This window comes from Aedes aegypti, chromosome 3 (assembly GCF_002204515.2).
Source record: "Aedes aegypti strain LVP_AGWG chromosome 3, AaegL5.0 Primary Assembly, whole genome shotgun sequence".
NCBI classification, from domain to species: Eukaryota; Metazoa; Arthropoda; class Insecta; order Diptera; family Culicidae; genus Aedes; species Aedes aegypti.
In genome coordinates this window covers 241935184-241952563 of record NC_035109.1, presented here as the reverse complement: position 1 = coordinate 241952563, position 17380 = coordinate 241935184, and the positions used below count along the sequence as shown (strand labels likewise).

The window sequence follows — 17380 nt, the reverse complement described above, 5'->3', positions numbered from 1 at the left end:
GATGACAATTTGACGTGTTCAAAAATTGTTACTGCTGTGGAAGAACTTTTAAAAAGAGTCCGTTGTTGATTTTGGCGTTAATGTGTTTGGCATTAATGAATGATTCAAAGTTATTTTTGTTAGTTCAAACATGTATTTTAAAGCTGAAAAGTATATGTGGAACACGTTTATTTATGTCGAATTCGTTTTTGAACCTAGGTTGGAACTGGCGCAACCCGTTCTGAATCACAGTTTCAACCCCAACCCGATTCAGGTTCGACCGGACTACAATTTGCTTGACGTTTGTTTGTTTATGTGTTGATCACCGACCCAGTTCCTAAAAACGAAAACGACATTAGTAAAAATAGGATTTAAAGGGCTTATATAGTTCCAAGCTCTGTTACAAATTTTCACAAATTTCCAGTAATGAAATATTTTAGGCGGTTTTAGGATGTTATCCTGCCAAAGTAGAGCTGTGCGATATCATTGTTGTCAGAAATTTCTGCACTCTGCCGCGACATCTGAGAAGAGCGCGGTGAGTATTTGGTGGTCTCAGAGATTTCCAACTCAATGAATTAAGGTTCACACATTTCATAACGCTTTAAGGGCTCATTCATTTATTTCATAACGCTGAAAATGACCATTTTTGACACCCACCCACCCCTTCGTAGCGCTTTTTGTATGAATATTCTACAAATTTTGTATGAGCCGTAACATCGTGAGTACACCCACCCACCCCCTTCAGCGTTATGAAATTTGTGAATAAGCCCTAAGGGGTGGGTGTGTGTGTGTCCTACACTCAGGCAAAAGTACTACGAATATCCATTGTTTCTAGGCTGACCATACGTACCGTATTTAACGGGACAGTACCGTTTTCATCCCCTCGACGGACTGTCCCGTCGTTTTATAGAAAATGCTCGAATTGTCCCGTATTTTAGGAAATGGCGAATTGGCACATAATTTTCAACACCAGTAAAAAAAACAACAACATAACAAACAGTTCTTAGAAATATTTCAGAGTTTATTGTCTTACTCTTCTATTTTACAAGCAATAATTAGTTTTTCAAACAGAGTTAAACTTGATCCGTACATGCTTCTGCTTAACTTTTTGCGTATCTTTACTCATATTTATGCCAAATTTTGGTTGATTTCCAAAATACGGATCTTCACAAGATCATTATTCATATGATACTGAAATGAAAAAAGTTTACTTCTGATACGCAGTTGATTGTATTATCTGGTTCTGCTACTTTCGCTCGAATGGCGGTTTCCGAATGTCGTTCTCCCAACGCCAGTTCTCATAATGCTAGTTCCCCGAAAACTCCGTTTCCCCGAATAGCTCAGTTCTCCGAAAAGTTCTAACACTCATAATTGAACAATATGTATTTTTGGCAATATGTATTTAGTCGAGAATGATCGAATATCTCCTTCTTTGGTAGCTTATCGATCTTTCTAATTCAATACTATCTCACTACCCGAGCAGAAGCAATGTTCTGACCATTAAATCGAGATATTGATTTGATTGAAATAAGAGATAAAAGATCTGAAGATAATATCAAAATTTTATTCCTGGAACTTCTGAGCCATAGCTAAATTTTATGTTGCAAGATCTAAGGAATAGATCGCTGGTATTGGTGAGATCTTGTGAAAGCTAAATATGATATGCTAAGGGGTCGTTCAAAAATGACGTCCATCATTTGGGGGAGGGGGGAGTCTACGAAAGTGTGACAGCACGTGTATAAGGTATTGGAAAAAACGTGACAGAGGGGGGAGGGGGGGTCTAGATATCCAGAAAAACGATGGACGTCATATTTGAATCGTCCCTAATAGTATTCCAGAAGTAAATTTTAGATATTATTTTCGGATCTTTTATCTCTTATATCTTTCGAGTTAATATCACTTTTGTATGTCCATATCAAAATTTGCTATTACTTAGCTTTTTTCGCCTGCTCGGGTAAAGACTATTATTGCACTTTTTAGAGCTGCATTACTTTACAAGAAAACGGGTCATTCGGGGAAATGGCTTCGGAGAAACGGGTCTTTCGGGGAAATGTAGCACAATCGTATAATCTATGTCTTTTAAAATTGTCCCGTTTTTGTTTTTTATTTGTCCCGTTTTTATCTGGTTGGCTTATGGTCAGCCTAATTGTTTCCCCTTATGTTTATTTGCCACAAGAAATCGGTATGTATTTCATTGATTCACCTTATGAATTGAACTGAATCATGCCAATGTGGTGTCTTGCTTATTTTACAAAACAGCCTTATGAATATTGATATGATATTTTAAGAATTTCTTCTTTTAGTAGTATAAACTTCATTACTTTTCATAACACTAATTATTATTTCTTCATTCATTTTGTATACCTCGTGGACTATGCATTCCATTCTGAATATTTACAGAATTTCCAATGCGTTAATTTACTCAATATTAGGTTATTGATTACCTAACGTGCAGAAATCGAATTTCCACCTACTTTGACATGTTGCTGCTCGAATAATAATGCAGTATTATGCAGTAAAGTACTATATGGTACTATTGAATATCGAGCAGTGATGCGGCGAGAAATGAAAATTCGATTTCTAGTTAAGTTAGTTAAGCCATTTTCCAAGGTAAAATAGATATTAATGTAATATGCTATTGAATTGAACCATTACTTTTAATTTAATACTTTTTAATAATCTGTCTATTTGTTCCTTTGTTTTTTTTTTATTTGCACGATCATCCATTGCCGTATGCCGATCATGCTGCTCTCCAGTCGAATGACTGGTCTGTCAATGGAATTATACCTGAAAATTCAAATCCGTATTAATTTCAAATCCTCTGAAAAATAACCAACTTATTACCTTTTAGAATATTCTAAAAAAATATTATGCTTCAGTAAATGAATCCGCAATCAGCGTCCAATTATGCTTCCATTTGCAAATTTTCATAATAACAACCTTATGAGTTTTTCACACCGATGAGAGCTATGAGCTTCATAAGGTGGCTTAATGAAATTGATATACGTTAATGGGGTTTAACATGCTTCGCAATTATGGTTTTCATTGGACTAATATGAAATCTATAAAAGCCTTATGAAAGATGGTATCATTAAGGAAATAACTAATGACAGCAATGGAAATCATAAGGCGCGCAATGAAATTTGTGAACGTTCATTATACTTAACTATGTTATCAATTATGGTTATCATTTCAACGGTATGAAATCCATAATAGCCTTTTGAAATAGGTTTTTATACATTTTTCAATGCTTCATAAGGGAAAATTTATGAAATTCGTTAATTTATTTGCCTGAGTGTAATGTTGTTACGACTCATACAAAAATTGTAGAGTATCAATACAAAAACGTTATGAAATATATGAACAAGCCCGTGGTGGTGTTTTGTTTTGAGAGGGACCGAAGGACTAAAAAAAGCTAAGTATGCTGTTCCGCTCAAGAAAAGTAAAAATTTCTGCCCAAGAAATGGTCAAGAAATTTCCTACAGTGAACTCCATTTGAATAGACCATTTCCGTCAGACCTTACCCCATATTTTTATATTTTTCTTCGAAAGACGACCATTTTTAATGATTATTGGCGTTCCAATATCTAATTTATATGAAGTCCTTATTTTCATACAATTTTTTGAAAACTTGGAAATTCACCACTTTTTGATGTCAAAACTGTCGTGCGGCACAGTGGTTTCAACCCTGTGGGTATACAAAGTGGAGATTTTTCCACAACTTTTAGTCATACCCCTGCGTTGCGTGTTTGTAGACATGATGAAATGTCAATGTCAAATCGAACAATCACGACAATAGGCCTATTCAAATGACGTCTCAAATCAGCTGATCGGGAAGCACTTTGACATTTCTTCTATGAAAATGACAGGCCCGTGTTAGCACCTGTCCTCCACCGATGTAAACAAATGCATAGACGGATCTGTCACATGAAAAGGCCTATCAACAGAAATGGAAAAATCCATGTTTTGAATCTACTCAGATGGAGAAGATCATCGATGCGTGCCATGGTTCCTCGCTCTTATTCACCCGCTGTGCTTATGCCGCGCAGATTGTGACGTCACTATTTGCTCTGAATAAGCACAACGGAAGAATAAAAAAGAGAGCTAGTGGCTCGCATCAATTATATTTGCCACCTGAGTAAACCAGAACATTGCGGAGAAATCTGTCGCAAGCTCAGATGCATCTCTGTTATCGAACTGCCACCGGAAGGCTTTTGGTTCCGCTTCCTCATTTATTTTCCGGAACCATGAGAGCTTCCCCGTTTAATTTACCCCTCTCATAGGTCTTCCTGAAAAAAATGTAATTCTCGCAGTTTCTCCAGATGGTTTTCCTACACAACAAAAACCTTCACGATCACAACAAATATTTTCCCCGTCCGCAGCCGCTGCGGTGCTCCACAATAGTTCTCAAAAACGGTTCTGCTCCCCACCAGCCCCGTGGACGGCGGTAAACTGGAGGGAGCGACGAAGATTTCTCCATGCGACAGCATTTTGTTCTGGTCACTTAATAACCATGCATGGAAGCTGGGGGAATCTATACTGAATGATGGATGTGCCAATCGAGGACATCTTGTATAGTATTCCGGATTAACAGTTTCAAAAAAAAGTAAGAGGTTGTTTCCGAGATACGACCGCCAAGTTGACGTTGGATAACGTTAGCTTCTTTTATTTTCTGGTTTGAGACCGTCACGAACCTATGGAAGATTTGTACTGCTAAAAATCTGATCAATTTTCACATGTTGCATGTCAATTTTGACGTATTGAGGACAGGCTTGATAATACTCCTCAACATCATCAGAGTTCGGTGACATACTCTAATGCCGTGTGCTGCCTTTGCCTCTTTGCGAAAGAGCAAACAAATTTAAGCAGAGAGGCAACGAAAATTGAGCGAGGAAGATGTAACACAAAACACACCAGAGTCAAATTCCATCCAAAAAGAATGCTCTCACAACTCCCCGAGGACTGCCTTGTTCGGGCTGGGTGCTCAAGAGTTCTTTTGAAGCATGAGTAAAGGTGAGCATCGCAACAAGAGAAAGAGAGTACCAGAAAAAAATTCTCGCATGTTTTTGCACTCTCATTCGAATCCAGGTGCAGAGTTTGCGAATCGTGTGTGCCACAGTCATCGTTGTTGCGGAGCTGCTGATCCGCAAGTTGTCATTTCAGCGCCTGGCCGTGAAATATCTACCAATTAGCTCATAGGTTGAAATAATTAAATATTTGTTAGATATCAGGGATTTCCTAAGGAAATCGCCTATTTTTAGGCGTTTTCATTGCTATTCATTATTTCTTTGTATATTGCATTATTAAGAATTTAGCAAGCATTTTCGGATTCAGGGAGCTCATATTCATTATGTAGAGTCGTTTCAAAACATAACAACAATCGCATTAATATTTCACCCCGAAATGGGATTCCCCGATTTTTTATTTAAGGGATGAGTTTTAGCACTAAAAACACATTTGTTAGAAAATTTTGGCACATGAGCCAAAGAGGCTGACCGTCGTACTTCTTTTCCTGCATTCAGTTGTTTGGCATTTTCAAAACAGACAAGAAAAACCATGAAAAATGATCAATTTCACCCGAAATTACGATACATGTAAACTTTAAAACGTCAAAACCTTATAACAGCAAGAAAATGTGCTTTTATATGGAAAATAAGACATGCCTCGATTTTTACCAATTTTTCAATAGTTTAGTCATGAAAATCAATAGTTTTCATTATTGGAATCGATTCGTAGAAAGATTTCCAATCGATCGGTGCAAGAATCTCGAAAATCTATCCGGGCGTTAGTATGTTATTAACAGTCAAAATCTAACCACTTTTCGTGACGCGAGCGATTTTCGTTTTTTTAAATTGTACCCCAGTATGTTGCCGTAAGACGTTATCCAACGTCAAAAGGTTCAAACATTATGGTGCTACGCTCATCGCCAGCCCCCGGTCGACCACAAAACCGGAAGAGAGAGTTCTTCGTATATCCAATTGGAGCATCACAGCAGCTTCAGGCAAGGAGATGGTATGATCGCGAAAGATTTCGTCGTGATCTTTCGCGTCCACCAAATTAGTCACCAGCAAACCAAAACAGCATCTAATATATAACGTATTAAAACATGAATAAAGCTATAGATGGTTGTACGGCTGACATAACCTCGAAACTCCAACATTTCCAGCAGTGAATGGCAACTCCTTATAAAAAAAAACAATTTCAGCAGGAAAGTCAAAGAGCGGGACAGTCAATACAGGTTAATGAAAGAGGGACTAAGATGAAAAGTTTTCCGTGATGTCACCATGCATACTGTCTCTATCATGATTGATCCGAACCAGCTGATCAAATCTCGCGTAACTTTTCAAAACGTCCTAAGTAACAAATGTAAACAAATCGAGATTATCATTGCAAATCATTTGCGTTGCACCACTTAGCAGCACACTAGAACACTCGTTCTGATATATTAACAATAAATTAATCTATTAAAAGCTTAACAAAATGACCAATGTTCAAAACTGCATCGCTTATAATCAATTGTTACATTGGACCTTTGATCAGAGAACCAACCACATGTCCTATGTAACAAGTATGAATAAACACGATTCTAATGTTACATTGGACATTCCTGAATAAAGCTTTGAAATGGAGTTTAAAAGGTAGAATGATTTGTAGAAGCGTGTCTGAGACACTACTTAGATGTATAGAATGCCATAATAACTGCTTCTCAATCATTTCAGTCGATATTTTCAGAGTCGCACTGCCTCGCAAAATTGAAAACGCTCAAGTGGCAAAAAGAGAATGAGTTACACAAAACGCCCAGACAACCAGAAGTCGCATAACAGTTTACGAACAAAGTCGTTTATTTATACAAATTGCATCACACCCACACTACATGGTGGATGAAATCGTTTGATTGATGAGTTTCCTCGCATAATACGTTATTTTATGAGTTCATATGTACATTTTGTTTCCTCCCGTATACTCGTACAAAGTTAGTCCGGGGGACGGACCTGGTGTAGTGGTTAGAACACACGCCTCTCACGCCGAGGACCTGGGATCGAATCCCATCCCCGAGATAGTCACTAAAAATTCTGTGACGACTTCCTTCGGAAGGGAAGTAAAGCCGTTGGTCCCGAGATGAACTAGCCCAGGGCTAAAAATCTCGTTAATAAAGATACAGTGGGAATTCGCTCGTTGGGGGTCCGCTACATGGAATGACTCGATGGTTGGATGTTCGCTGGTTGGAAAAAAATCCAACTAAAAAGCACTCGAATGTCAGGAGAAGATGTCAAACTAACTTTGACGTCTGACTACCGTCGCATTGAAATCTCCATATATAGAACAAATGTGTATGTATATGTGCGTTTCGTGACGATTTGCGTTCCGGATGCGTTAGTCTGGAGCAATTTCACCAGCTGTCAGTCGTTCCAACTAACGGGTCGGATTCGTTAGATGGAAGGCAATCGTGTTCCAACCAGCGAATCCCCGCTGTAGAAAAAAAAAAAAAAAAAAAGTTAGTCGGATCAATCCGTAGCAGCTGTCAAATGAACTTTGTTATCATAAATTAAGTCGCATAAGAGTACAGATTAGTTCGCAATAAAATCGATACACTCGCATTGCATGCTATTTTCCATCATATAAAAATGCACGTATATCGCCTCCACTTTTGTACGTATAAGGCCTTTTCACACCATCTTATACGTGAAACTTTTCACATATAAGCATCGCATAATCCAAAAGGTGATTCCGTTATACGTACATTTTGGTTGTGTTGGCGGTATTTTGGTCTTTTTGCCAAACCATGTTTTACCGTTTCGATGGATTGGATCAGCTGCAACTTCTCTTTTCATATTATTAGCACATTGCATGCATATAGGGGAATGATATTGAGCACAAGATTAAGCATCATGATGTCATTGTATCAATCTGATTCAGATGCATGATCGATCAAGCGTATAAATATGCTTCCCGGCAGCAACACCAGCAACGTACAGCGCGACTTGCTCACACATATTTTCAGAGCGATCAATCACCGAAGAGAGGAGAAGCTGTATGTTGTTAGGCGTGGGCTCCTTTCTCAAGTTCCTACAACAAGATGGACGGCGTCGTCATCGTCATCATTCCCCACCGCAATTTCTTGTTTCAACCGACGGCTGGTGCTGATTGCAACACAGCCGTCACCACCACCACGTCATGCAGTGGGAAACTCACACATGATCATGTGGGCGAAACCGTCATAAAAACGGGGGAAAAATTGAGGGAGAATCAGTGAGAGAGCAAAATGTCCTACATACAGCTCAACGTTTCCCTTCCTTCTGTTGTTACATAGGACACATAGACGGAGGGGAAGAAATGACGTCATGGGATTGAATGAATCACACCGCACACCGCAACAAAATGTCGATATTTTCAGAGTCGCTCTGCCTCGCAATATTGAATACGCTCAAATATTAATAATAATATTAATATTAATAACAAAAAGAGAACGAGGTACACAAAACTGTATTTTGGCACGGCAGCAAAACGAGCAACGTGCATGCGCGGCTTGCGCACATATAGGTATTTGCAGAGCAATAATACACCGAAGAGCGGAGAAGGTGTATGCATTTGTTTGGCATTGGTTTCCTACAACACAATCGACGGCGCCGTCATCGTCATCATTTCCCACCGCTATTTCTTGTTTGCGCCGACGGCTGGTGCCGAATGCAACACAGTCGTCACCACCCATCGTGCAGTGGGTAACTCAACACGAACAAGTGTGGGCGAAACCAGCATTGAAACGGGGAGAAGATTGAGAGAGAAACAGCGAGAAAGCAAAAAGTCCCATGTACAGCTCAACGTTTTCCCTCCTTCTGTTGTTACATAGGACACACAGACGGAGGGGAAAAAGTGACGTCGTGGCATTGAATGAATCAAAACAAAGCACAGCTGGTGCCTGCGATTATCACACCGCAACAAAATGAGCAGTTCAACTTGAATGTTGGAGCAGTTCAACGCACGTGGATACAAAATGAAATAAAACATGCTTGCTGTGTGCTCAAATCAAAATGTCCGATGTTACTATAACTGAAACAAAATGACCGAAGTGAATGTCCAATGTAACAATTGTTGAAACAGAACGACCTATGTGATTTATCCTATGTACATATTTTTGGTCAAAACGTCCTATCTGATGTTTTTATAGATTTCAGTGTAATTTCCAAATAAATTGACAAAATTTCATTTCTTACGTTGAACTCTATTACACTGCTTCCCTCTACAAGCAACACAGTGGGGAAAAATTGTTTCATTTTGATACAGTTTCAAAATATATTTTCACAACCTTCAAGCTCGATTTACTCGAAATGAGGGAATTGTTAGATAGGCCGTTTTGAAAAGTTACGCGAGAAATATTCACCACGACGTGGAGAAAAAATCATAGGGCAAAAAGGGGTCGCATAAAAATCGGAGAGAAATAAATTGTAGGGGACCGAGGGGTGAACTAACGTGCCGCAAGTTTTTCATTGTTTTCTAATAGTTAGAGGCTTCAAAACATATCGGTTTCTTTGGAAAGTCTGTTCAGTAAATTGACAGAAAGCATATAAGCCAATAAAAAATTTTCACGGAAATGGTCTATTGACATTTCTTTTCAACTGCGTACTGCGATCAAAGAAAAATGCTTTTCTTGAGCATTTCTTGCAAGAAATTTCCCACGCATCGAGATAGGCGATTACTTTTCTGTTGAAGTGCATACTTCGCTTTAAACCTGATTTGCTGCAGAACAGGAATCGCTAAAGAAATTTCTCGCCGATTCCTTGCAGAAATTTTCTACAGCGACTCCCGTTTGAACTGACTTCCCTTTGCAACTGCATAAATACTGCGATCAGAAAAAGCACTTCCTTGCAGGAATTATGCATCAAGATAGGCCAAGAAATTACTTGTCAGCAGCGAATCAGGCTTTAAGCTAGGTATGCTGTTCGGCTCAAGAAAAGGAAAAATTTCTGCCCAAGAAATGGTCAAGAAATTTCCTTTAGCAAGCTCCATTTGAGTTTGCATTTCTTTTCAACTGCGTACTGCGATCAAAGAAAAATGCTTTTCTTGAGCATTTCTTGCAAGAAGTTACTCACGCATCGAGATAGGCGATTACTTTTCTGTTGAAGTGCATACTTCGCTTTAAGCATGATTTGCTGCTGACAAGTAATTTCTTGTCCTATCTTGATGCATGGGAAATTCCTGCAAGGAAGCACTTTTTTCTGATCGCAGTACGCAGTTGAAAATAAATGTCAGTTCAAACGGGAGTCGCTGTAGAAAATTTCTGCAAGGAATCGGCGAGAAATGTCTTTAGCGATTCCTTTTCAAAAGCAAATCAGGATTTAAGGCCGGTTTGCTACTGACAAGAAGAGGATTCGCCTATCTCGATGCGTGTGGTCTCTGAAAAAACTCCTGGACTTTTGAAGAAGTCTGGGAGGATTGTATAGACAAGACTTATATCTGGCCACTTTCTTCAAATGGGCGCAATTGACATTCTGGTGAAACCGAGAAATCGACCATTGAAAATTCTCAACCTAAAATCTATTAGCTATTTCCTATGAACATATTTTTTGACCTGTATTTTTATCTAACACATTCAATATGAGTTACTTAACAATTTTACCAAATCCTATAGTTTCAATTCAAATTCTACATCTTTTATTTAACAAAAACATCGCTGCGTCCTTTTTGGAACATCGCATTGATTACGCCCTTTATGATTACCGCCTTTTGACAAACCTGATTCCTATTAAGCCCGCTAGTCGATTCCAATTGGAATATCAGCTGTCAATGTCGCCCCTTTGTTTTGTCTTCATGCTATCAACAATGTTAAGTGCGCCCTTCTGCGCAAAGTTAGTTTTTCGCGTTTTTGGTGTTTATTAGCCTAGGAAAAGTTCCGAAAAAGAAATCCGTGCTCATTTCCTGCGAAGGTCAAACCGTGGAGCAATTAAGGAGAAGGAAAAAAACGTCTGCACCTCCAAGAGCAACGATTGAACGTCTGTATCTTGGTGGTACTTTAGAAAAGTCCGCTCTGATAGTTCTGCTGCTGTTGAGGATAAGCTTTGGGTTCCGGCCGATGACCAAGAGAATAGCATTCCAGACTCCTACATTATATAGTAGGTTGAATGATATAGGTATGTTGTTATATGAAAACCAAAATGCAGTGCAGTGTCCGTAAAACCCTCCCAATCACTCCCACACCATTCAGCACATTCTCATCGAACAGTCGATTATTTATGTTAATGCACCAACATTTTGGTATTGACAATCATTCCTCATTTATCGGATAAATCCGTATTCTTGCTGTGTGGTATTCAGGGACGATTGATCAATACATAATTACTATGTTACGTACGGTGAGGTGTGGGAGGTAATAACAAGTGCAGCACAGACGTACCTCATGATGTTATTCACAAAAACGAAATTATGGGGGGCCCAGTTACCAATACAATTGAAACAATGGTCTTTACTATCATTAATACAATTTATGGATCAATTATTGAATATATTTGATGCAAATAGACACAAAAAATGCCAAGTGCCCAAAAATGAACTGGTTTCCCAGATTAGCCCTTTTGCTGCTGTTGGTTTGGTATGCAAAACAAAGGGCGAAACATCACTCTAAGACATTTTCACTCAAAGTTCAATTGCGCCCATCTGTTTTTTATGTTTTATTAATGAAAATTTATATAAATTTGAAATTGCGTGGTATTGTATTGTAACTACGTAACAAGCAGATTGCATTTCTGCTGCTAACTCATTTTGTTTATTTTTGTCAGTTACGCCCCTTTGAAAAAAGCGCACAGATATAAGGATTGAAAAATACAGGCCAACCTCCATCAGTCGATATTGAAAGGACCATCGACTCATGGAACAGATATTCTTTGGAAAGCTGTTTGAGGGGACCATCATAGTAACCATGTTTTTTTGAATTTAGTGTGGTTCCATGAGTCGATATCGAGTAATGGAACATTGACTCATGGAGGGTTGACTGTATTCAAAAATACATATGAAAGTGGTAAAATAATACTGTGAAAACCAGCGCAGAAACTTCTGGAGGAACACTTGTAAGAAACTTGTTTCAAATGATGAGGATTTTTTGGAATTTTCGGAAAATATTCTAAAGTTACAACAGGATAGTGGAAAAATCTCTGGAGAAAATACACCCGATTCTGTTTTTGCACGGATTTTTTTACACGGCCGTGCAAAAAAAGATTTCCAAACATTTTTTCTCGGTCAAACTTTTTTTTACATGAAACGTCGACAAATGGGGTTACTTTTTTTGCACGGTTTTTGAAATTTGGAACTGAAAACTTTTTTTGCACGGTACGCATCCCCCGTGCAAAAACAGAATCGGGTGTACTAGGATAGCCCTGCATAAGTTTTCAGGGTAATCCCAGAGGACATCACTGGAGGTAGTAGTATTGGAAGCTCAAGAATTTTTCGGAATTGATTCTGAAGAAATTCCTCAATGAACGAATTCCTGGAAGAATTGGTGATGATGATGATGATGATGATTATTTAGCCACCATCAGCGCAAGGATTACCTATGGCTGCAGAATCATACCGGGATGGAATGATCTACCTGATGGTTTGTTGTAGCAGGACTAGTTAATATCTTTGAAGACCTTTGGAAGACAACACTAAGGCTGTTTTCTCATGATAAAAGGCTGGCGACCCCACGCACTTTCATCCAGTCAACAGTTCAATTAACTCCCTTAGGCTACCCCTCCCCAATACCCAATATATAGTAATATATCATATATAGTGTTATTCAAGTATCTTACCTCTGTTATTAAAGTATCTTACCTCTTCGTACCTACAGTTTAATAATATGAAAACTGCGTACATAGGTACAACCAGATTACCACTATCTACGTGTCCAATACACAAATTATATGATTACTTTCCCCCCATGAAATGAAAAACGGCTGAGTAATCATGAGGATAATCCTCACATGTTTCATGGAATGTTTAAAAGCAATTGGCACGACCTGGACAGCTTCCGGTGGTGTGGCAAAACTTCGAATCTCTGTAATGTCCGACTTGTCCAAATCGGACAGGGCTAGTCGGGCTATTTCCAGAGCAGGGAGGGCCGCCGCCAAGGCTTCCTCGGCTTCCGCCTTTTCGACGGTAATAATCTTTTTCTGATGTTCCACCTCGATGGATTTCTCCGAAGCCTCAGCTTTTTTGGCATTGGCCTTCTCGGTAGATGTTTCTATTCCGACGAATTCCTGGAAGAATTGGTGTACAGAAACACTTTCTGGGACTGAAATGTCTAGAGGATTTCTGGAGCAGTCTCAGAAAGTGTTCTCAAGAAATTACTAAAATTTCTATAGCTATTCCTTGGGCTATTCATTCGGACATTCGCTATAGATTGTAACAAATCCATCAAACTCTTTCTTCGAACCCCCTTTGCAATTCATCGTTCAATCGACAGTCCAACGAAAAATTCTGCACTCGGGAACGCAAAAACTAACACGCTGGTTTGGGTTCACATTTCGAAACAATCAGACACAACAATTATTTGTATAACACATGGAAAAAACGTTGCTTTATTGAACGCCACAAAATATTCTTACCACAACGACACCGCGTAATACTCGAAGAAACTCCTCTACCAGGACGGCACTCCGAATCGCGCCACCCGCTTCTGCTGCGTGTCCAACTCCATCTTGATCTTCGTGCGCATGTAGAAAATCGGACAATCCCTGCTGGTGCAGATGACCTCTTCGTGGAGCGATCCCTGACAGCGTTGGCACTGCGTCCACAACCGACAGAACCGATCCTCCAGCGAACATTGGGCCGTAAGTTCGTTCTGGTATAGGACCGCTTCGCGCGGTTTGCAATGCGAACACAGCGCCTGTCCTTCGTAACCTGCCGGGAGGAGGGCCTTGCAGCCTAGACAAGCGTCGCGTTTCTTCGTGAAGGCTGCCAGGGCTCCGACCTTGGACGTTACGACCGATCGGGTGCGGGTGTGATCACCTCGCAAGAGAATCGATTCCGCTTTGTCGCCCAGGATGGGCTCGAAGATTCGGAGAAGAGGCTTGGACAGTTGGTTTTCCAAGTAGTACTTTGAATCGATCGGCACGCAGTTCTCCAGGACGTAGATCGGATCTTCGGCTTTCTGATAGGCGGGGGTGTTTTTGGCCGCATTTATGATAACGTAGGGCACGCGATCGCCCAGTTTGGGGGCACTGCCGGGGTCACGTTTCTTCATCTTGTTGGCCAGCTCGACGTGAGCTTGTTTGGCGGCGTAATCGCTTTTGGCCAGTTCCTTCGTGATGACCAGCTGGGATATGTCGATGCGATTGCAGAGCAGGTCGGCGATCGTTTGCTTGGCGAATTCCACGGCGCCTTCCGGGTTGCGCTCGATCAGTAGCTTCTGGAGACATGAGTTCATGAGATTCGCCACTAGGGGAGAATTGTCACGGCGGACAGTTTCGATACCCTTGCAGTCCATCTTGTCGTACTTGTCGGGACGGGTAAAGTACAGCCCGGCGTAGCGTTTCTTGTTGATCAAGAGATACGGATAGTAGACCTTCTCGAACTCCAGCTTGATAGGTTTGACGAATTTGTGGCTGACGAATTCGGCTGCTTCCCGGCCCAGTTCCATGCTGCGCTCGAGCGTTTTAACGCCAAAGTTAACCATGACGGAATCGGTATCGCCGTAGATGACTACGGCGTCGTTTTCATACCCGTTCTCAACCGTGTAACGTTGTTCGACTTCCTGTTTGGTTTGTTCGATCATGGTTCGACCGTAAGCCGTGACGGAACCAGAGATTTCCAAACACGGGAGTTTACCGACTTGAGCTCCGGTGAAACCGTACACAGAGTTGGCGGAGATTTTCAGAGCAAGCTGACGACCGTCCAGAACGGAGCGCTTGAAGGGATCTGTCTCGACTTTAAGATCGGCCTTGGCACGCTTACGAGCCGCAAGGAGCGATTCGAGAATTTCCGGAAGAATACCTTTCCGAACGGAGGATTTGACGAATACGTTGTTTGTCGGTGTTCGGGTTATCTGGTCATCGGTGAGATGGAGTTTCTCCTTATTGGCCGGCTGAAGTAGCGTCGTGTAGCAGAGATTGTGAGCCATCATTATACTGGGATACAGTGAGGCGAAATCCAACGTCGAAATTGGATCCGCGTAGTACCCTCGCTTAGGTTCGATAACCGTTGCTCCTTCGTACTGCTCGTCCGAGCCGGAACCATGGTAAGACGGAATGAGATAGCCACATACTTTCGACTTGCGAAGAAGCTGACTCATGACTTTGATCTGTTGGCCACGTGTCAGGAGGCAACTCAGGGGAACTCCGGTGACACGAGCCATTTCCATGTAATTCACCACGCACATCAACTTGTTCAGCAATCGAAGTGGGAGATAGGCATCCTTGAGACAATACATGGCTAATCTTCTACGGGTTTGCTCGTTCTCGTTCTGAAGATCGGTAATAATGCTGTGATGGACATCCTCTTTCTGCTCCTGCAGGAAATGATAACTCACGGCATTCAACGTGTAGGAACGCAACTTGTAGTCTCTGAGCAGAACAAACAGCAGATCGAACGGAACGCGACCCTCGAAGTTCACGTATTTGTTCTCCCGTTTACCCATCTGCTTGGATTGAATAACTGTTTCCTTAATCACCGAGCGAATATTAGTGACCCGTCCCAAATATTCAAAGTTCTTCACTTTGAGATGACTCGCCCGATTCAAGAGATAAGGGATATCAAAGTTATTGATGTTGTAGCCGGTCAAGATGTCCGGATCCAATTCTCGCACGAAACTTGCCCATTTGTCCAGCAGTTCTTGCTCCGTCTTGTAGCTCAGAACTTGAGATCCAACGATCGGAGCGCAAGTATTCAATGTGAAAACGTTCCTCAAGAACGGTTCCTGATCTCCCTGTCGGATCACCATGTTCGCTATCTGAATGACCGGGTCATGCTGCGGTTCCGGAAATATACCCTTCCTTCCCGCGCACTCAATATCGAAACTCAAGATTCTAAACGGCGCCACTTTGCTCCACTCTCCTTCCGGTTCATGAGCAATAAACACATTATAAGCCACATCAACTTCGATCTGACACCTTGTCTCCGGCGCTGGAATCTTACCCTTCTGCCTCATCCTCCACGACCCAGCCGGAAGTTCAATCCAGCTGCATCCCACAACACCGGTGTCTACCATAAACCGGATGTCGAAATCAATATTACTCTCGTAAACCCTGCAATCCTGGAAATCCATCGACGGCAACATCTGTTCCTTCTCCAGCAGTCTCTTCACCGCCGCCAGCAATCTGGGAAGGGCCACGGTCACCTTAATAAACGTAAACTTATCCTCCCCATTGTACCCCAGAATCGATTGCCTCTCAACCAACTCCACATCCAGCACCGCTTCCTGGACGTTCTCCTTATTAGACCTCATATCGTTCATCACCGACTTGTCCAGCGCCTTCCGGAACTCGCACAGATGCGACCGGTCGAATCCCCGCGGAGCGGCCACGTACAAATACGGCGCAAATCCATGCACGTGCGCACAAACCGAATTGCCTTCTTCCGTGATGCCGAACATCCGCATCACCGGAACCGGTTCGATCTGCAACCAGAAAAAAATAAGTCAATTCCCATCTTTCTTTCACGAAATGGTAACTTTACTATGCTGAGAAGCAAGCTCTAGCTGAGCACCCTGAAAACCCGAACTAACCTGAGCTCCGGGCATTCCCGGCAACGGTTTCCCCACATAGTGGTCAATGTCGATCTGCTGGAACACCAATTTGTCCTCATCGGGGCGATATTCCCGTGGCTGCGGACGGCTCCACCGGGCACATGTGTTTTCCGCTTCCGGTCCCTGTCCGATCGGAGCACTGTCCACTCCGGCCTCTTCCGCCTCCAGGGCGGCCAGCTCGGATTCGAAATCCGGCTGATCGAAGTCTTCTTCGTCGTCATCACCGCCTCTGAAAAGCGGAAATGAAATCCAGTTTTATGGCGGCTCCATACAGCATTTATCCCGCATTACCTGAACTTTTTATTGAATCCCGATGCCTCATTGGGTTTGCGTTTCGTATTCATGTTGATTTACTTAGTAAAAACGATTTTACAGACAAAAATTAACAAAACCGCACGATTCTTCTGCGTCTGAAGTTGAGAAAATTCGCTTCTCGCGCCAAACAACTTCGGAAAATGCAAAACACAGGAACCGGTCTCGGTCAAATAGGTCAACACACTGATAAAAATCCACACGCTCGATCTGTGTGTTTAAAATTATGGATCGATTCATGAACGTCCATATCGATTTGCTATGATTTTCTTGCAAACTTCGTGTGTGTTACACATTAAACTCCTTTGTTTTGCTTCATGGATTGATTCATCAACCGACAACAGGGATTCCATATTTTTTCCACATAAGTTCCCGAAG

General features: G+C 41.4%; 1 protein-coding gene across 1 annotated transcript; it reads right to left on the bottom strand.

Moving 5' to 3' along the window:
• Positions 1-13494: 13494 nt before the first annotated feature.
• On the bottom strand, positions 13495-17166 carry LOC5563848 (DNA polymerase delta catalytic subunit). The gene is made up of 3 exons (XM_021849720.1): positions 16982-17166; positions 16670-16919; positions 13495-16561 (listed from the first exon to the last, which is right to left on the bottom strand). Exons 1-3 carry the CDS (start codon positions 17032-17034, stop codon positions 13589-13591), a joined length of 3276 nt encoding a protein of 1091 aa, XP_021705412.1. The 5' UTR covers positions 17035-17166; the 3' UTR covers positions 13495-13588.
• Positions 17167-17380: the final 214 nt, after the last annotated feature.

Coding starts and splice junctions, on each gene's coding strand:
- LOC5563848 (XM_021849720.1), bottom strand. CDS start 17,034: ATGAATACGAAACGCAAACCCAATGAGGCATCGGGATTCAATAAAAAG. Junction 16,920..16,981: donor GGATTCAATAAAAAGTTCAG/GTAATGCGGGAT, acceptor TCCGCTTTTCAG/AGGCGGTGATGACGACGAAG. Junction 16,562..16,669: donor CGGGAATGCCCGGAGCTCAG/GTTAGTTCGGGT, acceptor TTCTGGTTGCAG/ATCGAACCGGTTCCGGTGAT.